Below are 20,259 nucleotides of genomic sequence, written 5' to 3'. Positions count from 1 at the left end.
TTGCCGAAACTCGCGTGTGACCGTTTGGACTAACCGCCTCGACGACAACAATGAAAACCAAACACACACAACAAACTCCTGTGTAAAGTGCGCCGATCGAATTGTGACAGCGCCACCTGGCGATAATCGACGTCACCGACGAGAGCGCGCCCCAGTGAGCAAAAAAAGAAATCGGGGAAAAAAAATACCAAAACCCGCGAAGGACAGGCAGCGCCGCCTAGCGGCGACCGCACCTCGCGATCGCGGGACGGACATGCGACGAGACCCCCCGCTGCATCGCCGGCGCCACCTACGCTGACGTCGCCGTCGCCATGGCGCACAACGCAAACTCGTCGTCGTTGCCGCGGCGATGCGACAGCCCGCCGCGGACAGGGCTTGCGAGCGGCGGCAGCATCACGCCCGTGTCGACGGACACGCCGCGTAAAGGCAAGTACATCCTCGCTCGCGTCGTCATGCTCGACGACACGGAGGGCCTGTTCAAGGTGCCGCAGAAGGCTCTGGGGAAGGTGCTCTACCAGCAGGTGTGCAAGAACCTGAACTTGTTGGAGAGCGACTATTTCGGGCTGGAGTTCACGGATTTGCTCGGGAACCGCTGCTGGCTGGACCTCGACAAGGCCTTCTGGAAACAGGTGAGAGTACGGTTAGGGTGGGGTTAGGGTGAGGGTGAGGGTTAGGGGTGGGTTAGGGTTAGAGTAGAGGTTAAGGTTAGGGTAGTGTTGGGGTAGGGCTAAGGTTGGGGTTAGAGTTAGGATTAAGGTTAGGGTTGGTGTTAGAATTAGGGTAGGGTTTGGGGTTAGGGTGGGTGTTAAGGTTAGGGTTAGGGTTAGGATTAAGATATGGTTAGGATTAAGATATGGTTAGGCTTAAGGTTGGGGTTAGGGTGGGGCTCTCTCCAGACCAATATAGTAGTCAATGGTGAATTGGCCAAGGTCAACTGCCAAGAGGCCATCTAGCTTTGCACCCCCACCCCCCGCTAGACAGAATGCTTCAGCTACGCTCTTTTTAGTAGCAGTAGCAGTAACAGACGTTTTAGCAGCAGCAGCACCAGCAGCAGCAGCAGCAACAGAAGCAGAAGCAGTAAAATATTTATTACCCTAAAACATGCCATTATGCAAACATTGTGACAGTCACTATCCCTGTAAATGGCAGTAAATGGAAATACATTATCTACTGTTGCTAATATATTGTGCTTGGCTCTATTGCACGCGATCGCTGTCACAGCAAGGACCTTCTCAGATTATTATGAATCCGGGGTTATCGTTATATACTATTAATAATAATTATAATTATTATCATCATCATCATTATTTTGTTGTTGTTGTAATCATCGTCATCATTATTATTATTATTATTATTTTTATTATTATTATTATCTCTGCCAAGGGGTTGGCATGTTTTTACCAGCGTGTGTTTGTTGGTTTGTGGGTTTGTGCGTTGGTTTGTTTGTGTACAGCCTAACTAGAAAAGTTCTGGAAGGATTGTCATAAAATTTTCAGGAAAGGTCAGAAATGGGGTAACTTAGAATTGATTAGATTTTGGTGGTAATCCGGACCCAATTAATTAATTAATTAATCAATTAATAAAATTTTCAGGATAGGTCAGAAATGGGGTAACTTGGGAATTGATTACATTTTGGTGGTGATCCGGATTCAATTAATTATTTAATTAATTAATTAATAAAAATTTTTACAGTGAGAGAATTGAGCTGCCTTGGCGGCCTGCGCTCTCCAAGTGCTCTAGTTGTTATTATTTTTACCCTTATTATTACCTTTATTATTATCATTTTGCCATCATCATTACCATTGTAATTGTCATCACCATCATCATCACCATTGTAATTGTCATCACCATCATCATCACCATTGTTATTCGTTAATTACTCTCTCGCACCATCGTTACAGGTGTGCGGACTCCCCACGCTTCGCTTCAACTTTGCCGTCAAGTTCTACACGCCGGACCCGGGCCAGCTGGAGGAGGAGTACACGCGCTACCTGTTCGCGCTGCAGATAAAGCGCGACCTGGTGACGGGCGCAATGCCGTGCAACGACGCCACCGCCGCCCTCCTCGCGTCCTACGTCGTGCAGGCCGAGTGCGGGGACTTCACGAGCGAGGACTACCCGGATCATTCCTACCTCTCGCACTACAAGTTCGTTCCGCATCAGTGCGACGATCTCGAGCGACAGATCATGGACAATCACCGCCGGCACGTCGGGCTGTCGCCGGCGGACGCTGACTACATGCTCCTGGACATCGCGCGCAAGGTCGAGTTGTACGGCGTGAAGGTTCACTCCGCGCGCGACCACGAGGGGGTTCCGCTGAACCTCGCCGTCGCTCACCTCGGGTTGCACGTGTTCCAGCAGTTCACGAAGATCAACACGTTCTCGTGGGCGAAGGTACGCAAGCTGAGCTTCAAGCGGCGGCGCTTCCTCGTCAAGCTGCACCCGGAGGGACACGGCTACTACAAGGACACGGTCGAGTTCTACTTCGACGACCGCGACCGCTGTAAGAACTTCTGGAAGAAGTGCGTCGAGCACCACGCGTTCTTCCGCTGCGCAACGGTCGCGCGCATCCCGCGGCGACGGAAGACGCTGCTCAGCAAGGGATCGCAGTTCCGCTACAGCGGTCGCACGATGAAGGAGATGGTGGACGACGTGCGGGACGGCTACGTGAAGCGCGCGCCGTTCGCGCGCACTCTCAGCGGACGCACGTCTCGAAGTCTCGGACATCTCGGCGGCGGCGGCGGGCCCGCGCCGCGGATCAACGCCGCGCTCATCCGCGCTCAGCGAGCCGCGGATGGTGCGTCGCGGGTCAGAGACGAGCGGGGCGTCGCACCACCTGGTGGCGGCGGCGGGAAGCGACGTGACGACGCCGCGGAGCGAGCGCGGCGGGGACTTTGCGAGCGCGAGCAGTAGGGAGGTGACCCCGGCGCTGACCCCGTCCACCCCGCCGCCGCGCATCGAGATGCTGCCGCCGCAGAGACTGCCTGAGGCGCGCGGCCTGTCCCCGAGCCCACCGCCACCGCGCCGCGAGAGCGCGTCCAGCCCAGAGGTGGCGCCACCGGGCACCGTGACGGCCGACGTCGAGGAGGGGGCGCCGCCGTCGCCGGACGAGTCGCCGCGGAAACAGCCGAACGTGCCTTCGCGACCGGAGATTCCATACATCCCGCCCCCGGATGTGCCGCCGCCGCCGCCGTCCGAGCCGGAATTCGAGCAGCAGCAGCAGCAGTGGCGTCAGCAGCTGCAGCAGCAACAGCAGCAACTCTACCAACAGCAGCAGCAACAACAACAGCAGCAGCAGAATCGGCAGGAGGCGGAGAACGAAGTGCAGGACGAAAAGAACGAGGAGGACGAGGAGCAGGAGGAGGTCAAGCAGAAAGAACCGAGCAGCAAGGAGGAGGAGATCCACGCACTGAAGGAGAACGACAACGCCCACAACGCCCACAACGGGGCGCCACCTACCGCGTCGTCGCCCTCTCCGCTGCACGTGATCCCGCACGAGCCCCCGGCCGTGCCCCTCAAGCGCAAGGCCTACCCGCACGACCGCTCCTACTACATGTGCAAGGAGCTGCTATCGACCGAGCGGACGTACCGCACCGACCTCGAGGTCATCACCGTCGCTCTCCGCCGCGAGATGGCGCCACTAGACGACGCGGCGGCGCTCGGCACCATCGTCTCGCTCGTCGAACCGATCCACCGCGTCCACTGCGCCGTCATGAAGGAACTCGAGGCGCGCCTCGCCGCGTGGGAGACGCGTCCGGCAGGGGGCGCCGCCGCGGTGTGCAACCGCGTCGGCGACGTCTTCCTCACCCGGCTCGACCTCGACGCGTACGCCACCTACCTGGACGCTCTCGCGCCCGCGCTGTCTGCGCTCGACGCCGCGTGCCGCGCCGGTGGCGCCCTCGCGCGGTTCCGGCGCGCGTTCGAGACGCGCCGCGACTGCTACCTCCCGCTGAACCTGCTCGCGGTGAAACCGGCGCAGCGGCTGCTGCACTACCGCCGCGTGCTGGAGACGATGCTGCACTACTACGGCGCGTCGCACGCGGACGCCGCCGACCTCCGCGCGGCTCTCGCCGGCGTCACGGCGACGCTCGACGCTCGCGCGGACGCGCGCCGAGCCTGCGACAATCTCGTCAAGCTGATCGAGGTTCAGCGTGACCTCGGCGGCGTGGACGGGGTCGTGGACGCGCGGCGCGCGTTCGTGCGCGAGGGGTGCATGCAGAAGTTCTCGAAGCGCGGGTACCAGCAGCGGATGTTCTTCCTGTTCTCGGACGCGCTGGTGTACGCGAACCGCACCTCGCAGCCCTACCTGCAGTTCAAGGTTCACGGGCAGCTGGCGGTGCGCGGCATGGTCGTCGAGGAGACGCCGGAGTCGCGCGTTGCCGTGCCGCACTGCTTCGCGCTCTACAACGGCAGCCGGGCGATCAACGTCGCCGCGAGCAGCGAGGAGGAGAAGTACCGCTGGGTGGAGGACATCAACCGCGCGATCGCTGCGGCGGGGCGGGACGACGACGCCGCCGCGCGTCCCCCCGCGCTGCGTCTCCGTGACGACGCAGACGACGGACGCGGGGGCGCGGGCGACGACGACACGCCGGAGGCTCGCGAGCGCAGCTTCCAGCAGCGCGGCAACACGTCGACGCACGTCTGCTGGCACCGCAACGCGAGCGTCGGTGCGCGCGATTACCGCCGCGCCGCCGCCGCGCAGCTCAGCGGATACCTCCTCCGCAAGTTCAAGAACTCGGACGGCTGGCAGAAGCTGTGGGTCGTCTTCGCGAACTTCTGCCTCTTCTTCTACAAGACGTTCAACGACGACGCGCCGCTCGCGAGCCTCCCGGTGCTCGGCTACGCGGCGTCGACGCCCGAGCCGTGCGACGCCATCCAGAAGGACCTCGTCTTCAAGCTGCAGTTCAAGAACCACGTCTACTTCTTCCGCGCGGAGAGCGAGTACCTCTTCGGCCGCTGGATGGAGGTGGTGGGCAGCGCGACGCAGGCCGCGACGCCGCACGACCGGGCGTACGGAGGAGGGGGCGGAGGGGGAGGCGGAGGAGGTCTCGACTCGTATTTCGACTCCGACTACTGAGCGAGGCAGCGAGTGTTTCCTTCCATAGCCGCGATGCAGCATGGTCGTCTATTGTCGCGGACATCGGGCGACGCGATGGTGTCGCAGCATGTTGCAGCGCGCACGTGCGTGGTCCTGCCGATGCCGCGCGTCCTTCCATAACCGCGATGAGGCGGCGTGGTGTCCGTAGCCGTGTGCGCGCACGCAGCGCGGTGGTGTCGTGTCATGTCGTAATGACGCGCAGCGACCGCCAGGTGGCATCGGAGTCGTGTCGCGTGCGCGCTTGACCACCAGGTGGCGCTGTGCTCGTCCGGCGCACCCGAATCGCGGGCGGACCAGACCGAAAGCCGCGATGTGTTTCCCGCGCGTGTTCATTCTGTAAGTGCTTCCATAGTCTGACAACGCGCGTGTGTAAGGAAGCGCGCTGCCCGCGGCAACCGTTGCCGGGCGGAGCAGTCGACAAGCAGACGCGCGACTGCTGCTAGTGGCGCAACCTGCAGAGACAGTGAGTGTGAATCCACCGCCTCGCACGCATGATTACCGACGATGACGATGATGTGTGTGTTCGCGTGTCCGCAGCCGCGTGTAGGACGACCCTCTAGGTGGTGGCGGCGGGTCACGGACGAGCGTGCCTGCCTGTAAGAAAGGCAACTCTAAAGTCCCAGTCCCAACGCCCGGTGTTGGTCCAGTGTTGGTCTCAACACTGGACTGGGACCACCCAGTGTTGGGTGGTCTGGCCCAACCGAGGTTGGTTGGACCTGGGTGGTGGCCCCACCTGGGTGGTTGGACTGGCCCCAGCCAGTGTTGGCCCCAGTGCCCAAGCCTCTCCTGAGGGCAGAGGAATTCACGGAGCCGTGCGAAAGAATGTTCGGTTCGTCTGTGACCTCCCCGCCCCTTCTTTTGCCGGGAGACGCAGTCGTTTGTCAGTGAGAAGGAACGATGCGTTCGTGTGCGACCGTTCTCTCTCCCACGGAGAGACCAATCGTGACAGTGCAACGAAATGTTCTGTTGATCCGCAACCCCCTCCCTCCTTCTGCTGCGAAATAAATCGTGTGGCCGTGGAAAGGAATGTGTCTTCCGTCACGTGTGACTGCCCGCCCTTCTCCCGCGGAGAGACACGAATTGTGACCGTGGAAAGGAAGGTTCCCATCACGTGTGGCGCGACCTCTCTCCTTCTGCTGGAATACAAAGCGAAACTCGCGCAAAGGAATGTTGTGTGATCCGTGGCTATGCTTGGTCAGACAAAATCTGTCAGCCCATCAGGTCCTGCAGGTGGAAATGCGAAACTAACCCTTTCTTCCCCCTCCCTGCCATCACCCCAATTTGATTCAACGTCACCCCTGTCATATCTGTAGAAGGCATTGAGTACATTCCAGGAGATAGGACTAAGGCTGATTAATGTAGTTGATGCTACTAGGGTCAGCACGATCTGTCTCTGTAGTTCGTTACGATTGCGGTGCCTCCAACGTCTTCATTTTTACCTTGGTCCTATTTCTGCGTGAAGTCAATGTCCGGAATTCCAGGTGGTTTTTCGGACTTTTTAAACCCGTTCGTATTCCGGTAAGCATGCAATGCAACAAACCTCTACTCTGTTCGTGTCACCATGCCTGCCAACCTTATCGATGACTCAATCTGACATTGGTTGGCACATTTAGCCGCGAGAAATGGACAACTGTGCGACATAATTCTCGCGTTTGGTTCGGCGAGGGTCCGTGTGAGTCCCACCACCCGCGTGAAAGTTGGAGGTAGACGCTGTCAGGCGATGCATGCTGTAATTTTCGCGAGATGTGAGATCGGGAGTATTGCTGGTCACGCGCGTTGACCGGGAGTGATAGGTACACGGCCTGTGCACTGCCTGCCTCTCTGCTCTCACGTTGCCCTATGCACTACCCCTACACTGAACCCGCTACCACACGCTGCACTACCACCACCCACGTTATTCTCAGGGTCGTTGTCTGGCAAGGTGCACACCATGCTACCAACGCAGAGTATTTTTTACTGATCGTACTTAGGAGCGCCGAAACGCGTTTTCTACTCGGATCTCATGACGTGGCTCCACCTGGCGGACCCCGAGAGAGCGTTGCCACGGCGACCGTCGGCGGGCGTCCGGAACACGATGCGAGATTCTCCCGCGCGGTTTTAGACGTTCCCCAATGCATTTACTTTCCACGGAATCGGGAGAGGAGAGCAGCGAGGCGCGGCATGGGGCGGCAGTCTCATTCGTTCCTGTATATATACTTATATCGATAGCGGTGGCGAGTTTTGAGACGAGTTTTGGGGTTTTCACACATCGAGCATTTCGCGTGCGTGGTGACGTCACCGGCTGCCGTAGTTTTGTAACGTTTCCCGTGTACGTGTCGGCGGCTAGTGGCGCCACCTTTTAAATGATTTGACATTCGCCGAAAACTCGATCGACCGTTCAGAATCGGGCGGCGGATCGAGGTCGAAGTGAATAAAGGTAAAAACTAATGATTTTATTAACTAATGGTTGTTTAATTACACTCCGCATTGCGAATGATGCAAGGTTACTGACGACGATAAATCAATTAAGGTTAGTGTGCGTGAGCGACGGTAGATGGCAGCACCGGCATATTTCCGGGGTATCACCGACGGTAGAGCTACATGGCGATAATTAGCGCATATATATCGTCTGCCTCGTGCGCCCACCGACCATGTATGTATTTGTCTCACGTGTCTCCCCCCAACCCCCGCCCATGTGACGTCATGGCAGAGGCAGCGCCATCTGGTGTGCATTTTTTTACCGAAATCACTTATGCCCGTCGAGAAAATGATGTATCTCCTGTGTCTGTAGAAAAAAACACTTGTGAATGTCGTCCATCCGCACGCCACGCGCGTTTCATAGCAGCAGCACGTCTCGGCTCGCCGACGAAAGAACGAGTAGTTAGACTGACACCGCATGTCGCCATGTGCATGCGGATCTACGCCGCCAGAGGGCGCAGTTGTTGTTCGCGGATTTCTTCGTGTTCGTGCGCGCGCGCCAAGTGCCGGTTTTCCCTCCCTTTATTCGGGCGGTTTTTACATTTTTGACTCGATTTGTTAACATTATTCTTGTCAAAGGACCTGAGTGTTGTTTTGTGTAGCTAATTTCGCGTGCGTGAATACCCTGGGGGTGAAGGTTGTGATAGTAAGATATACATACATATATATATATGTATGTATGTATGTATGTATGTATATATATATATATATATCCAGCTAGGTCGACTGTCTAGTAGGGGGTCAGGTTAGTGAAGGACGAGCAAGGCATACTGTCTAGTTTTTAATGTTCTTTGCCATATCAGTACCAGTTCTCACTGCTCTCGCTTGTTCGGTATCGCCATCATTTTAACTGTACAAACTCAAGTGTACGCTTTTGCGTTATAGTTATTTCCCTTCTATAGCTGTCGTACGTAACGAAACGTGTCCGTCGGCGGCGTTTCGATTCTTATATGCAGTTTGTGACTAGCTACATTTTGTGTGTAGCTATGATTATGATAGCAGCAATTTTTGTACGTGTGCGTTCTGCTTGCGGATCGGTTTAGCAATCGCCGACTGTGTTGTGTGTAAGCGTCATCTGCCATGGCTGTTTGTAGAGAGAGCGAGAGAGAGAGAGAGAGAGAGAGAGAGAGAGAGAGAGAGAGAGAGAGAGGGAGGGAGGGAGAGAGAAGAGAGAGAGAGAAGAGAGAGGAGAGAGAGAGAGAGAGAGAGAGGAGAGAACAGAGAGAAGAGGAGGAGAGAGATGGAGAGAGATGAAGAAAGCGGACGAGCGCGCGGCTGAAAGAGAGACGAAAGCGGAGAGGGTCGTAGAAGCAGTAGCGAGAAAAGAGAGAAGAGGAGAGAGGAGAGACGAGAGCGAGAGACGAGACGACGACGATGAGGAGAGAGGAGAGAGATCGAGATGAGGGAGAATGAAAGAGAGCGAGGGTAGGTGAGAGTGAAGAAACAGACAGACGGGAGGCAGACAGGACAGTACAGAAGGCAGAGGTGGGTTCGCTGTTGAGGAAAGAGAAAAGGGTTCAGCGGCAGATAGAGAGATCTATGTCCGAAGGTTGTGGAGATAAATTGTGTTGCATGTCCGCGTTAATTTTTATGCGTTGTATGCGTTGGATCGTCGGTGACAATTGTTCGATAATAATACAGTTACTACTATTATACTCTTCATAGAACCCCGCTGTTCTGTTGTTTATCAGTTTGTTGCGTGAGCTAGTTATTTAGTGGCTAGCTATGGAAGGCTTGCGAGGTTCTAACACACACGTCCCAGCGCCAACACTAAGCGGGCCATGCATCGCACGCACGCACGTACGCGGCGCACACGAGCACACCAACAGAGTGAGAGAGAGAGAGAGAGAGAGATGAGAGAGAGAGAGAGAGAGAGAGAGAGAAGAGAGAGAGACCACTACACACACACCACACAGCACGCACGCACGCCACGCAACGGCACGCACGCCGCACGGCAGCACCACGCACGGCACGGCACACACACACACACACACACACACACACACTACACAGGCGCACCACACACACCAACACACACACACACAACACACACACACACACACACACACACACACACACACAGCATCCAACACACACAGAGAGAGTAGAGGAGAGAGAGAGAGAGAAAGAGAGAGAGAGAGAGAGAGAGACGCTAACACAATTAATTTCAGCGAGTAAATTGTTTGTTCTCTAACACGATGCGGTGTTGGTCTAATAGTGTCAGCCTTTAGTAGTGTTAGTAGAAGACAGCCGACCATACGTCGACGCTGTATGCTCCGCCAGGTGGCGTGTATTCTTAGCACGTACTCTCGTAGTTGTTATGCATGTTGAGCGTCGTTCATTATTAGCAGCAAACATTTCGTTGACCCCCTCCCCCATTCTGCGTGACACGCTCGCCGTGCATACGTCGTAAAAACACATCGTCTTTCTGTAAATCAACGCAATCACATTACGTACGTCTGTCGCGTGCGTTTGTTTTTCGAACCGATTTTTTAAACATTTTCCCTCGTTAATGAACTTTGAATGAAATAGAAAAAAACGCTGACGTTTTTTTTTGCTATAGCGGGAGCATTTTCTCGAGTTAATTAGACTGATAGAACGCTTGCGAGGAGTCTTTCAGGATCTGCTATTCTCTCTATTCAAGTGTATTAACACGGTTAGCTTGAAATTTACAGTAGAGATCCGTAACACCACAGAACCAAATTTAAACAGTGATTGTCAGAGTTGGGCTCAACTCCCAAATTTATTTCATCTTGACGCGCGAACACTATGTAGCTTCACATAGCAAAATAGAATTGTTCTTGCTCGAGCGTTTGTACACAAAACTGCCTACTTTTTTTCAATACTATCCGAGCATTAAGTAGATTATTATAATGAGATAAACAAACGATGTTTACAGAATGCTGGACATTGGTAACACGTAAGCATCAATTTTACAGGTATTCCTTGTTCATTATCATTAATGTATCTCTTAAAACTGATACTATTTGATGTATATCGCACTACAGGAACAAATGTTAAATTTGTATGATAGTGGGAGGGGGGGGGAGTTCTAGGGAATATTTGGCCAGTCCAAACACATTGTATAATACGGAAAGAGTGTTATTTACAATACTATTTAATCTACATGGTGAAGTAAGGTGCGTGAACAGATGACAATATCAATAAATGGCTGCCACATTAAAGACGTACCATCCCTGACTGATACTCACTTAAGAGGAACCATCGCTGATATTATGCTTACTGAAGAGTACCTGGCTTACGCTTGGGGTTAAATTACGTCCCTGCACTATGTGTTATAAGATTGTATTGAATAGCAGGTGGCACCCGATTGACGTAATACCGTAGCTTTGCAAGACTACATGAGTATGTTTCCTAACTAATCCTTAACAAGGTAATAACAAAGCAACACAAACCAGATTGCCATCAAACAAGGATTACCTGTAATATATTAGGGCTTGTCACACACATGCAAGCCTATTACTCAATGATGAAGATCGATACCTTCCATATTTCATTAAAATATTCATTCGTTAATGATTCTGAGAGGTATCAACTGGCAACTATTTCAACATTTCTGGTTCACCTATCCTCTACTTTCCGAATTAAAAAGTTAAAAGGCACCCGTTTTTTTTTATAAATACGTAGCATTTCACTGCACATCAAGTTATAAATATATCAAGCATTTCTAGATACATTTAACTTTTCTCCACACACTCCTGAGACAGGAGTCTTATTTCTTATTACAATTACTACAGAATACTTCCACAATGCTCATCATCAATGCTCTGTGTAATCAGTGCATCTACTATAAAACTTATACTGCCTTTGAACAACATACATGCAGGGTGCGAAATTAACGGGAGTCCGGAGTCAAATATTCCCTGATTTGACATATGCAGGAGTCCGTGTGACTCCCTGAAAATTCTGCGATACCGACTAGTTCGTTCCGGAGCACGGCCTAGCGGAATTACCATATTTTTTCAGCTAATGCCCGAAGAAAATTTGGCAGACGTGCAACTGCATGAATCTTAAAAATAAGCACATGCGTTATTGTTATTATCTTTAATTTTGAACCTCAGACTGCGGACTCCCTCATTTTGCTGCGGACTCCCTCATTTTGCTGCGGACTCCCTCTTTTTGAGGGTAGGGAGTCCGTTGGACTCCCGTGTTCAAAAGTTAATTTCTACCCCTTTACATGTACGTTTTCTTTCTCAATCGTGACATCACCACAATCGTTTAGTACTCACTTACTGCATAACATGGTCACGAGTGTCACATCTGATTGTACCTTGCGTTTATTCTACACTTTACGACATACATTCTCAAACTTGTAAAATAAATTAGATGTGTAGCCATCATGGAGGATTGAGGAGCAAATGCTGAAAGCAATTACAATTCACAGCAACTACTCTTCATACTATCTCGTGCGCCGTTCCCCCTTCTGTGTTCTCTTTTTCTCCTTCTCTTTCCTTTCTTCAACTTTCTTCTTCTGCTCATCTCTCCCCTGCTGGTCGCGTGTTTTCTTCTTTTGCATTTCCTCCTTCATCTTCTCTCTGCGATCCTTTTCTACGTTCATCACCGACTGCACGTTGACGTTCTTGTACAGTCCAGCATCGTCGTCGTCATAGTCACCGTCGTCATGGTCTTCATCACCGTCAGAACCTTCATCTGCCACGTTACCGTAGTGCGAAACGATCGCGTCTCGTCGTTGCTTTTCCTCTTCTGTGATTTTCTGCGTTCTTGCCACGGAGGGAATATCTTTACCTAGCATGCTGGAAAGTTTGTCTTCGACGGAGAATTTTGCGGCATCGGTTTTGTCAGTGATTTGAGTTCCTGAAGCTGATTCCCATCTGATAAGAACAAATGTATAGAACTTAGAAGGATATAATCAAGTAGAATTATATTTTGCGCACACTACAGTCCACGGATAGTTTTAATTACCAGCTGGATTTCTACTTTCCATTCACAAATTCACAAAGAGTTAGCAGCAACTTCAAGAATTGATGAAACATATATTCCTAACCCAAACAACAACCCGACCCCTAACAAAAGTCAAAACTCAAAAGTATCACTGTCAGAAGATGTAGTGACTGAGTATCAGTGATGTCAATGATGTACCTGTCTGTCATATATTATATGATGCCTGTCACTGTGTGTGTGCGTGTGCGAGTGCTTGCGTAAATCCGAGTGTGCGTGTATGCCTGTGAGCTAAACAATACATTTTATAAATCACATGATAGTTTCGTATACCGTACTGGCGTACACTCAATCAATGTTCAAACGACAACGTGTTTACCTGTCCAATATTTCATCACAGACTTTCTGGGAGTCTGCATCTACACAACTTTGAATAATGCCCTGTAAGGCCTCGTTCTTTTCTTCCGCTGATTCATCCCCTTCCAATATGCCTACTATGTATGAGTGAAAGACATCTGCATCAATTTCTAAAGTCACTAATTTATTAGAAAGCCAATTATCGAAACTTTCAGTGGGGGCTGCCATTTTTTCCCTGCCATATGATACGGGTTGCGTGATTGGTTGGCTTTTACATGAGCGAATAAGAATGAGCTTTACAAATCTGCTACCAACATGACCAAGCATGGCAGCAGGTAAGGAGCAGAAATTATACATCAATCAGTTATTCAACTTCTACGGTTGTATTGTCACATTATTGTGATCTGACCCCATTGTAAATAATTATTAATTCTACATCTAATAAATAGCTCAAACTGTTGTTTTTTTTGCAGAAGAGGGAGGATGCTTGCTTGTAGTTATTGTGGATACAAATCCAGTGTGGTGGGGAGAAAATTGTATGCAAACCGAATCAGGAGTGGACGAGAATGTAAGTTGTTGGGTCGAATTAATGTGTTAACACCAAGACAAGAGTAATATGATTATCATAAACTCACTAAGAAAAGTGCTTTTTCCCACAGAAAACATTACACGAGATTTGTTCTACTACACATGTAGTATGCTACGTTACGGTTATATATTAGTAAGGCTGAGAGGATCTATGTCCCCCAGGCCCAGGGTACTGCCGGAACGTACCCTAGGTACGGTCCGGTATACCGGAACGTACCCTGGTACTATCTAATATGCCGGACTGTACCTCGCCTACTCCACTAACGAGTCTAGGTAATTGCCTACGCCTACTCCCTAACCCTAACCCTAAACTTAACCCTAACCTTAACCCTAACCATATCAAATAGTTACCAGGGTACGTGCCGGTATACCGGACCGTACCCAAGGTACGTTCCGGCAGTACCCTGGGGGACATAGACCCTATAAGCATTAGTAAGGTGATGTCTGATGCGTCAGCACATGCCATAAATTTGTTCCAGTTAATTTTGAGTAATTTTTTGGCCATTCCAGCAACTTCATAAATGCCTCGACAGCATCATGGTTTTCTGCAACTCGCATCTAATGTTGAACAGTGAAAACAAGCTCGCTGTGTTAGCCTCCCATACAGATCAGAGGTATGTTTATACTCACAGGTACTTGGAGCGTTTCAATAAAATATAATGCTAAATAAATACGAAATCTATTTACTACCAAAGTCTTCATGTTTTTATACTCTCTTTCACCTATTATTGCCGACAATTTTCTGCAAATGCTGTCCAAATGCTTATCTGCAACAAACGCTGGCTGCCGCTGCACACTGACACATAAATATATAGCAGGTAGGAATGCGTGCTGCCAAAATTCGCTCGACGCTCGCTTGATTTCACACGAATACAACACAAATATTCAACCTACTTTTACAACAACCTTCAATAACCTTCAAATCTACTCCATCTTTGTTTCTATTTGAAGGACAGTGTTCACTTGTTATAAAAACATATTGTCTGTGTTCGTAACCGAGCTGTGTCACGCGAAATCACACAAAGCCTGACGAAATTCTCGCGTTTGCTCCCGTTGCGCAGTTTATGTAAATGGCTGCAAGTACAGGGCTATAGACGACGCACTGCATTTTGGGAAATTACCACGCTGCTTTCCAACTCCCGTACCAGCCTCGTCAAAGCCAAGGTCGAAGCCGCCAGTGGAGCGTTGCAAAAACGTTGCAGCGTTGCGGCGCAAAGATGAGGTTACGAAGAGCGCCGGTGGGTGTTTCCTGATTCTGACAGCTATTTACATAATCTGCAACGGGAGGAAGCGAGAATTTCGTCAGGCTTTGTGTGATTTCGCGTGACACAGCTCGGTTACGAACACAGACAGTATGTTTTTATAAAAGTGAACACTGTCCTTCAAATAGAAACAAAGATGGAGTAGAATGGTTGAATATTTGTGTTGTATTCGTGTGAAATTTTGGCAGCACGCTTTCCTACCTGCTATATATTTATGTGTCAGTGTACAGCGGCAGCCAGCGTTTGTTGGAGGTGAGCATTTGGACGGCATTTACAGAAAATTGTCGTCAATAATAGGTGAAAGAGAGTATAGAAACATGAAGACTGGTAGTAATTAGATTTTGTATTTATTTAGCATTATATTTTATTGAAATGCTCCAAGTGCCTGTGTTCATGCTCTTGATCATGAAGCAATTTACAGCCGATGGCATTGTAAGTGTTAACATCCAAACTGTCTTGTTTTCTGATTACTGCCAATAATACTAGTGTCGTCCACCCCTACATTCAAAGTTTAGAAAGTTGTTTTTAGAATTTTTATTTAAAAAAACTGCAGGTGCAACAACGAAATTGTGATGTTTGAATTTGCTATATATACAAATAAATAAATATATATCTGAATTCACAATGTATACAAGTACATACAAGTGGTAACCTCTCTCCAAACCGCTCTCACAATTAAGTTAACTCGCGTCGCACACCCTTGTCTCTCCCACACAGCAAGTTCCTCTACCCGAAGGCAGAGAGCGCCACCGCTGCAGCACCGCCGAGTGTCGAGCCGAGGGAGGATGTCATTTCCATGGCGACGGGCGAGGAGAGCAACGACTCCATGTTTAGTCGGACGAACGGACCGGGGTCGTGCGGCGAGGGCAAGCAGACGTCATCGGACGGCAGGCACGAGCTGCTTGCACAGCTAGATGACAGTCTCATCGACCAGCTCAAGGAGATGATACTTAACGGTGAGCGCTCGCCTGGCGATTACGGGCGCCGATAAACAACACTAGACCATCCTGGTTCAAGAATACGCCGATTCCTCCATTAACGTCGTAACTGATAGGCGGTATCTGACTGGTGATGATGATGATCGACGCTAGACCAGCCTTTTCTGCTCAATTATACACGAGTTTCTGCTAGTGACGTCGTAGTTAGATTTTTGAAATCGTTATTTTATGTGTGTTATACTGATTGTCGGTCGATTATGCGTCCTGGCCCATCTCGGTTAAACTTAAAGTATACACTGATTCCGCCATTGACGTTGTAGTTAGGTTCCTGAAAACTGCAACTTCAGTTGAAATGAAGATAATTTAAGAAAAATTTGACGGTTGGAAAAGTTAAGGATTGCACATGTGCCTAAATTTTTAACACATTAAGTTTGTATAAATAAAGAAGACATGCGTTGTTACATAAAGGGTAAAATTTTACTCAGTACATGGATTAGTTCTTATAATATAGCCTACGCCTCATTGACAGTGGTATCTTTTTTCTCAACGACACAATAAGGAAACAATGTTAAATGAAACTACGTTAACACTTAACAGTGTAATGACTTGTGTTAACACCTGTGTGCTTTAGCTGTAACTTTGTATGACAAAATCCTTCATCAGTAAGTTTAATTAAAACAGCCATCAGGTGGCACTGCTAGTCTGTTGAACGGTATTCATGAATGCCTATTGTGATTTTTGCATACAAAATTTGCAGATTCATCTCAAGATAACATACTCCGTGCAGAAACGATGCTCGCTGGTGCTTTAGCACTTGCACTGTGCTGTATCCTTGCATGCAAGTTTTTACCAATCGGGCCATATCTACATGGTTGCAACGTGATGACAGTGGTAATACACATCAGAAGTTGTTCACAGGGGATTATTATGAAGGCATTGAACGAGAAACAAATAACGTTTTGTTTACAATTTTGTTAGTTTTGGCAGTGCATAAGATACTGTAGCGTGTATAGATACTATAGTCTTCATAATAATGTGTTTTGTGTATGTTTAGTAAATGGATGGGTCAAAATTGTGGAAAGCAAATTAGGGCATACGTAAACGGTAATTGGGTGTAAGTATTGGATAACTGAAACATTGTCTGGTCATTGCCAGTTTGTGTGTCATTACCTTGACCCAGCTCACAGACATACATAGGATGATGAAGGAGCATACAAAACAAGGCTTGAAGTCACGTATTTTGGTGATCAAAGCTGGGGAGGATAGTGCATCTCAATACCTACCCTTCATGAATGCTGTTTTCACTGCACAAAAACTGGTATGCATGTCAGTATAATCTTATCTGTGTTGGTAACTAAGCTTACACATGTGTATTACTGGCTCATTTTCCTGCACATGCCAATTGGTGTGTTTCTCCAATCTTCTAGTTAGTGTCGTGCTTGTATTGTAGGTTTAGATGAAGATATTTTAACAGTGCATGCACATTTGTGCTTAAGCATCTTATGTGACACTGGCATGTACTTAGGTTTAGGTATTTTTAGCATTCTTCGTGTGATTTATTGTCTGTTTGGGAATTTCAGAACGTTCCAATTGATGCTTGCCTTTTGGGGAAGGATTCCGGGCTGCTGCAGCAAGGAAGTGACATCACTGGAGGAATTTATCTCCAAATTCCCAATCCAATGGGCCTATTACAATATTTACTGGTGAGCTATCAGTCTTTCACACGGTATATTTGTGACGTATGGTTTTACTTTATACTGCCTATGAAGGTGGCATTATAGAATGGTCCTCATTTAACAGATGCTTAGCTAAGCGAATTTGCCTGGGAGAGGGGCAAAGCGACATGCCTTTTGTTCTGGGAAGGTGCCAACCAATCATCATGTAATGTGTCTACATTTCTCTGGGAGTGGCAACTGCCCCCTTGATTTATAGCCACCATTTTTATAGATGTTACCATGATTTATAGATCACCATTTCATAGTGTGATAATGTGTTTTTTACAGTGGGTATTTTTGCCAGATGCTGATACTAGAGAAAAATTAGTGCTGCCACCTAGGGTGCAAGTGGACTACCGTGCAGCATGCTTCTGTCATCGTAACCTGATTGATATAGGATACGTGTGTTCAGTTTGTCTATCAAGTAAGACACAATTTTTTAATGTAATAGCTAGTGCAATACTTTTTCCTTAGATATAAGTATTATTTATCAGAGGTTTCACAAGGTAGCACAGCTCCCAGGTTATTTGTTGTGCAAAAAATCAATGTTAAAATTGAAAGTCATTATGGATAGTGACACTAGTCATTTCATTTCACTGCTCTCAAAGAATTCAATGTTTTTAATTTGTTATTACAGTTTTCTGCCACTTCAGTCCCATCTGCTCAACTTGCCAGTAAGTATGCAAAATGATAATCAATACAAATATATTGCTTACAATCAGATACATAACAAGATTTGCGTGCATAGCCAGTCTTGCTTGTTTAGTATAACAACCTGTAACCAGTAATTTGTCTTGTGTACTCTGTTTTTATAGGACAACTTTCAAGATCATGGGCCGGCCAGGAAAGGCAAAGAAACGAAAACTATTACCAAAGTGACTTGCAAGTAGTCTCGCAATATTATATTCTTGTACATATGTATATTTGATCGTGAATAAATTAATTTCGTAATCTGTTTCTAATCGATGGATGTTCGGCATTATAGTACTGTTGAGAAAATACAAAAATCCCATTGTAACTTTAAACTTTATTCTCCTTCTAGATCACCGTTTCACTTTACACGTGCTTAGCAATAGGAAACTATCAGTTAACAATTAAAAAAAGCATCAACAGATTTCACAGTGAATCATGTATCACCACCTTTCATACCAAAATGTAGAATCCATGACTCATAACCGTTTGAAGGAATGAAAATGTCGTTAGCACGTTCTAGAACAGTGACTCTCTATTGTACCAGTAGTAAGTTTGATTTGTACACCGGCTGCACAATCTTGCTAATATGAGTGTAATATACACGACATTTGCTAACGACTACGGATAACGCACTGCTGCTCAATGCTCCTCATCGTGGCTCTCCACCTTTACTTCGTAACCGTCCGGAAGAGCATTCAGAATCGGGTTGTGGAAGATCGAGTGGTTTCCGTCTCCCCACGGGAACCTCTGTAAGAGCAAGCAAATCGATCATCCACCGTGTCTTCAACACGAAACGATCCACAGCCTCTTCGCTCAATTACCGAATCGCGATCGATTTCCGAAACTAGAACTTTTTCTTTAACTACATTTTACAATCGCTCGTCCTCGATAGTACCTTGGTTCGCAGGCGCAAGTGCTCATACTCGTGGAACTCTGGCTGGTGTGGGTGAGCCAAGTGGTGTTTCTCGTACAGGTATGCGTTGATCATGCAGACTGCCACTCCTGGCAATGCCACGACGAAGGTCAGTATCTTCCAGGTCTTTGAACCGGCTGCAAATATTGTAAGGTGGCAGAGTCACCATACAGTAGTGATGTCACGATCATCGATTATACTCGATCATCGGTTGAACAGTGGCTCGAACCAAGCGCTTAGTGATGTCACGATCATCGATTATACTCGATCATCGGTTGAACAGTGGCTCGAACCAAGCGCTTGGTTATCAAAATCCATAATCGATTTCATCGGGGGGGAAAAAAAATTACACCCGATTGACAACACTAGTCACCATACAGCGCACAACACTCTACATGTACGATGCCACCAGAGCTCAGGCCAGCTGTCAGAAACAAACATTAGTCTTAACGTTCGAAGACGTTCCTTCTATTTTCTTAGACCGTTGGCAACTTGGCAGCAACATCATAACCTTCATACATCAAATTCATACAGTTGCACCTCATAATTTGGGCGAACAGATCACAATGTTAATACTAATACAGCAGAATAGTCTTACACGTATACATGTTTATAATATTCGTAATGGCTACATTGCTGCAGAAGACACACATACATAAACCGATACATTATACGATATGTGCTTTACGAACATGTCACCTGTGACACTCTACCAGTGTTAGTTATAAGTAGTACATTTCATTGCTAGAATTTGCTGATTAAATTATGAATTATTATTACTGCGACATCACTGTATCAGGTTGTGTTGTTACGCAGGTGGAATTTTGAATTACTCATCACAATAAAATTTAAGGTACAAACAACTGCTTTCTTGAAAATAACCAGAGTTGTTTAGCAAAACAATCAGTATTACAAACAAAGATTGAAAGAAGTCATGCCGTGGTACACTGTGACTGGATACATTATGATATGCACACAATAGACCGAATAATTCTGTCCCATATAACCTTTTTTATATTTTGGTGAGGGTTATTGGGACAGAACGGGGTTCATTGAAATTTCGTGAGATCGCATGCAAAATGCATGCGCTGCTAATGCGGCCCGTACGCTGCTATTGGCGCAAAAAAAACATATCGTTCCCTTCTACATGGCTTTACCTTGCTACTGATATGTGTATACATTCATTGACTTCAATCGTTATTCACTTCTTAAAAGACTGTTTTTCAGAAACCCCGCTTCATTCCACTTTAGGAGGCATAGAACAGTAAGCTTCCGCGATTGTTCACCGTTGCACTACTTCGTCTCTAGAAAAGGCCTTT

The 20,259-nt window shown here is 48.3% G+C and overlaps 4 protein-coding genes across 5 annotated transcripts in view; 2 read left to right on the top strand and 2 right to left on the bottom strand.

Moving 5' to 3' along the window:
• The first annotated feature begins 6 nt into the window (after nt 1-6).
• LOC106817496 (FERM, RhoGEF and pleckstrin domain-containing protein 1-like) lies at nt 7-8,637 on the top strand. Its single transcript, XM_014822163.1, has 3 exons — nt 7-629; nt 1,902-2,775; nt 2,813-8,637. The coding sequence occupies exons 1-3, from the start codon at nt 312-314 to the stop codon at nt 5,074-5,076; spliced, it is 3,456 nt and encodes a 1,151-aa protein (XP_014677649.1). The 5' UTR covers nt 7-311; the 3' UTR covers nt 5,077-8,637.
• A 1,620-nt stretch (nt 8,638-10,257) lies between these two features.
• On the bottom strand, nt 10,258-13,091 carry LOC106817499 (coiled-coil domain-containing protein 43-like). Its single transcript, XM_014822166.1, has 2 exons — nt 12,854-13,091; nt 10,258-12,407 (listed from the first exon to the last, which is right to left on the bottom strand). The coding sequence occupies exons 1-2, from the start codon at nt 13,057-13,059 to the stop codon at nt 11,975-11,977; spliced, it is 639 nt and encodes a 212-aa protein (XP_014677652.1). The 5' UTR covers nt 13,060-13,091; the 3' UTR covers nt 10,258-11,974.
• A 28-nt stretch (nt 13,092-13,119) lies between these two features.
• On the top strand, nt 13,120-18,298 carry LOC106817497 (general transcription factor IIH subunit 3-like). Of its 2 annotated transcripts, none has more exons than XM_014822164.1 (10): nt 13,120-13,166; nt 13,305-13,399; nt 13,930-14,033; nt 15,399-15,637; nt 16,377-16,445; nt 16,807-16,937; nt 17,200-17,322; nt 17,623-17,758; nt 17,972-18,008; nt 18,150-18,298. In XM_014822164.1, exons 1-10 carry the CDS (start codon nt 13,157-13,159, stop codon nt 18,211-18,213), a joined length of 1,008 nt encoding a protein of 335 aa, XP_014677650.1. In that variant the 5' UTR covers nt 13,120-13,156; the 3' UTR covers nt 18,214-18,298. The 2 variants fall into 2 exon arrangements, with proteins under 2 accessions (XP_014677650.1, XP_014677651.1); XM_014822165.1 differs by lacking the exon at nt 13,120-13,166 and adding an exon at nt 13,192-13,211.
• Nucleotides 18,299-18,349: 51 nt separating this feature from the next.
• Nucleotides 18,350-20,259, bottom strand: part of LOC106817500 (cytochrome c oxidase subunit 6A, mitochondrial-like) — a 3,702-nt gene continuing 1,792 nt past the window's right edge. The window contains exons 2-3 of the mRNA XM_014822167.1: nt 18,923-19,077; nt 18,350-18,774 (exon numbers count right to left, since the gene is read on the bottom strand). Coding sequence (XP_014677653.1) covers nt 18,667-18,774; nt 18,923-19,077 — 263 coding nt within the window. The 3' untranslated portion in view covers nt 18,350-18,666. The remainder of the gene's footprint in view (nt 18,775-18,922; nt 19,078-20,259) is intronic.

The sequence above is a fragment of the Priapulus caudatus genome, unplaced genomic scaffold (genome assembly GCF_000485595.1).
Source record: "Priapulus caudatus unplaced genomic scaffold, Priapulus_caudatus-5.0.1 Scaffold1746, whole genome shotgun sequence".
Classification (NCBI taxonomy): Eukaryota; Metazoa; Priapulida; class Priapulimorpha; order Priapulimorphida; family Priapulidae; genus Priapulus; species Priapulus caudatus.
Note: the sequence above shows the minus strand (reverse complement) of the source record. Positions and strands in the feature narration are given on the sequence as shown.

Excerpts from the sequence above, each read along its gene's own strand:
- LOC106817499 (XM_014822166.1), bottom strand. The coding sequence starts at position 13,059 with ATGGCAGCCCCCACTGAAAGTTTCGATAATTGGCTTTCTAATAAATTA. Across the intron at positions 12,408-12,853 it reads TGTGATGAAATATTGGACAG|ATGGGAATCAGCTTCAGGAA; the intron begins GTAAACACGTTG and ends TGTTCTTATCAG.
- LOC106817497 (XM_014822164.1), top strand. Across the intron at positions 13,400-13,929 it reads AATCAGGAGTGGACGAGAAT|CAACTTCATAAATGCCTCGA; the intron begins GTAAGTTGTTGG and ends TGGCCATTCCAG. Across the intron at positions 16,446-16,806 it reads TTTAGCACTTGCACTGTGCT|ACATACATAGGATGATGAAG; the intron begins GTATCCTTGCAT and ends CCCAGCTCACAG.
- LOC106817496 (XM_014822163.1), top strand. The coding sequence starts at position 312 with ATGGCGCACAACGCAAACTCGTCGTCGTTGCCGCGGCGATGCGACAGC. Across the intron at positions 630-1,901 it reads ACAAGGCCTTCTGGAAACAG|GTGTGCGGACTCCCCACGCT; the intron begins GTGAGAGTACGG and ends CCATCGTTACAG. Across the intron at positions 2,776-2,812 it reads GATCAACGCCGCGCTCATCC|AGACGAGCGGGGCGTCGCAC; the intron begins GCGCTCAGCGAG and ends GTCGCGGGTCAG.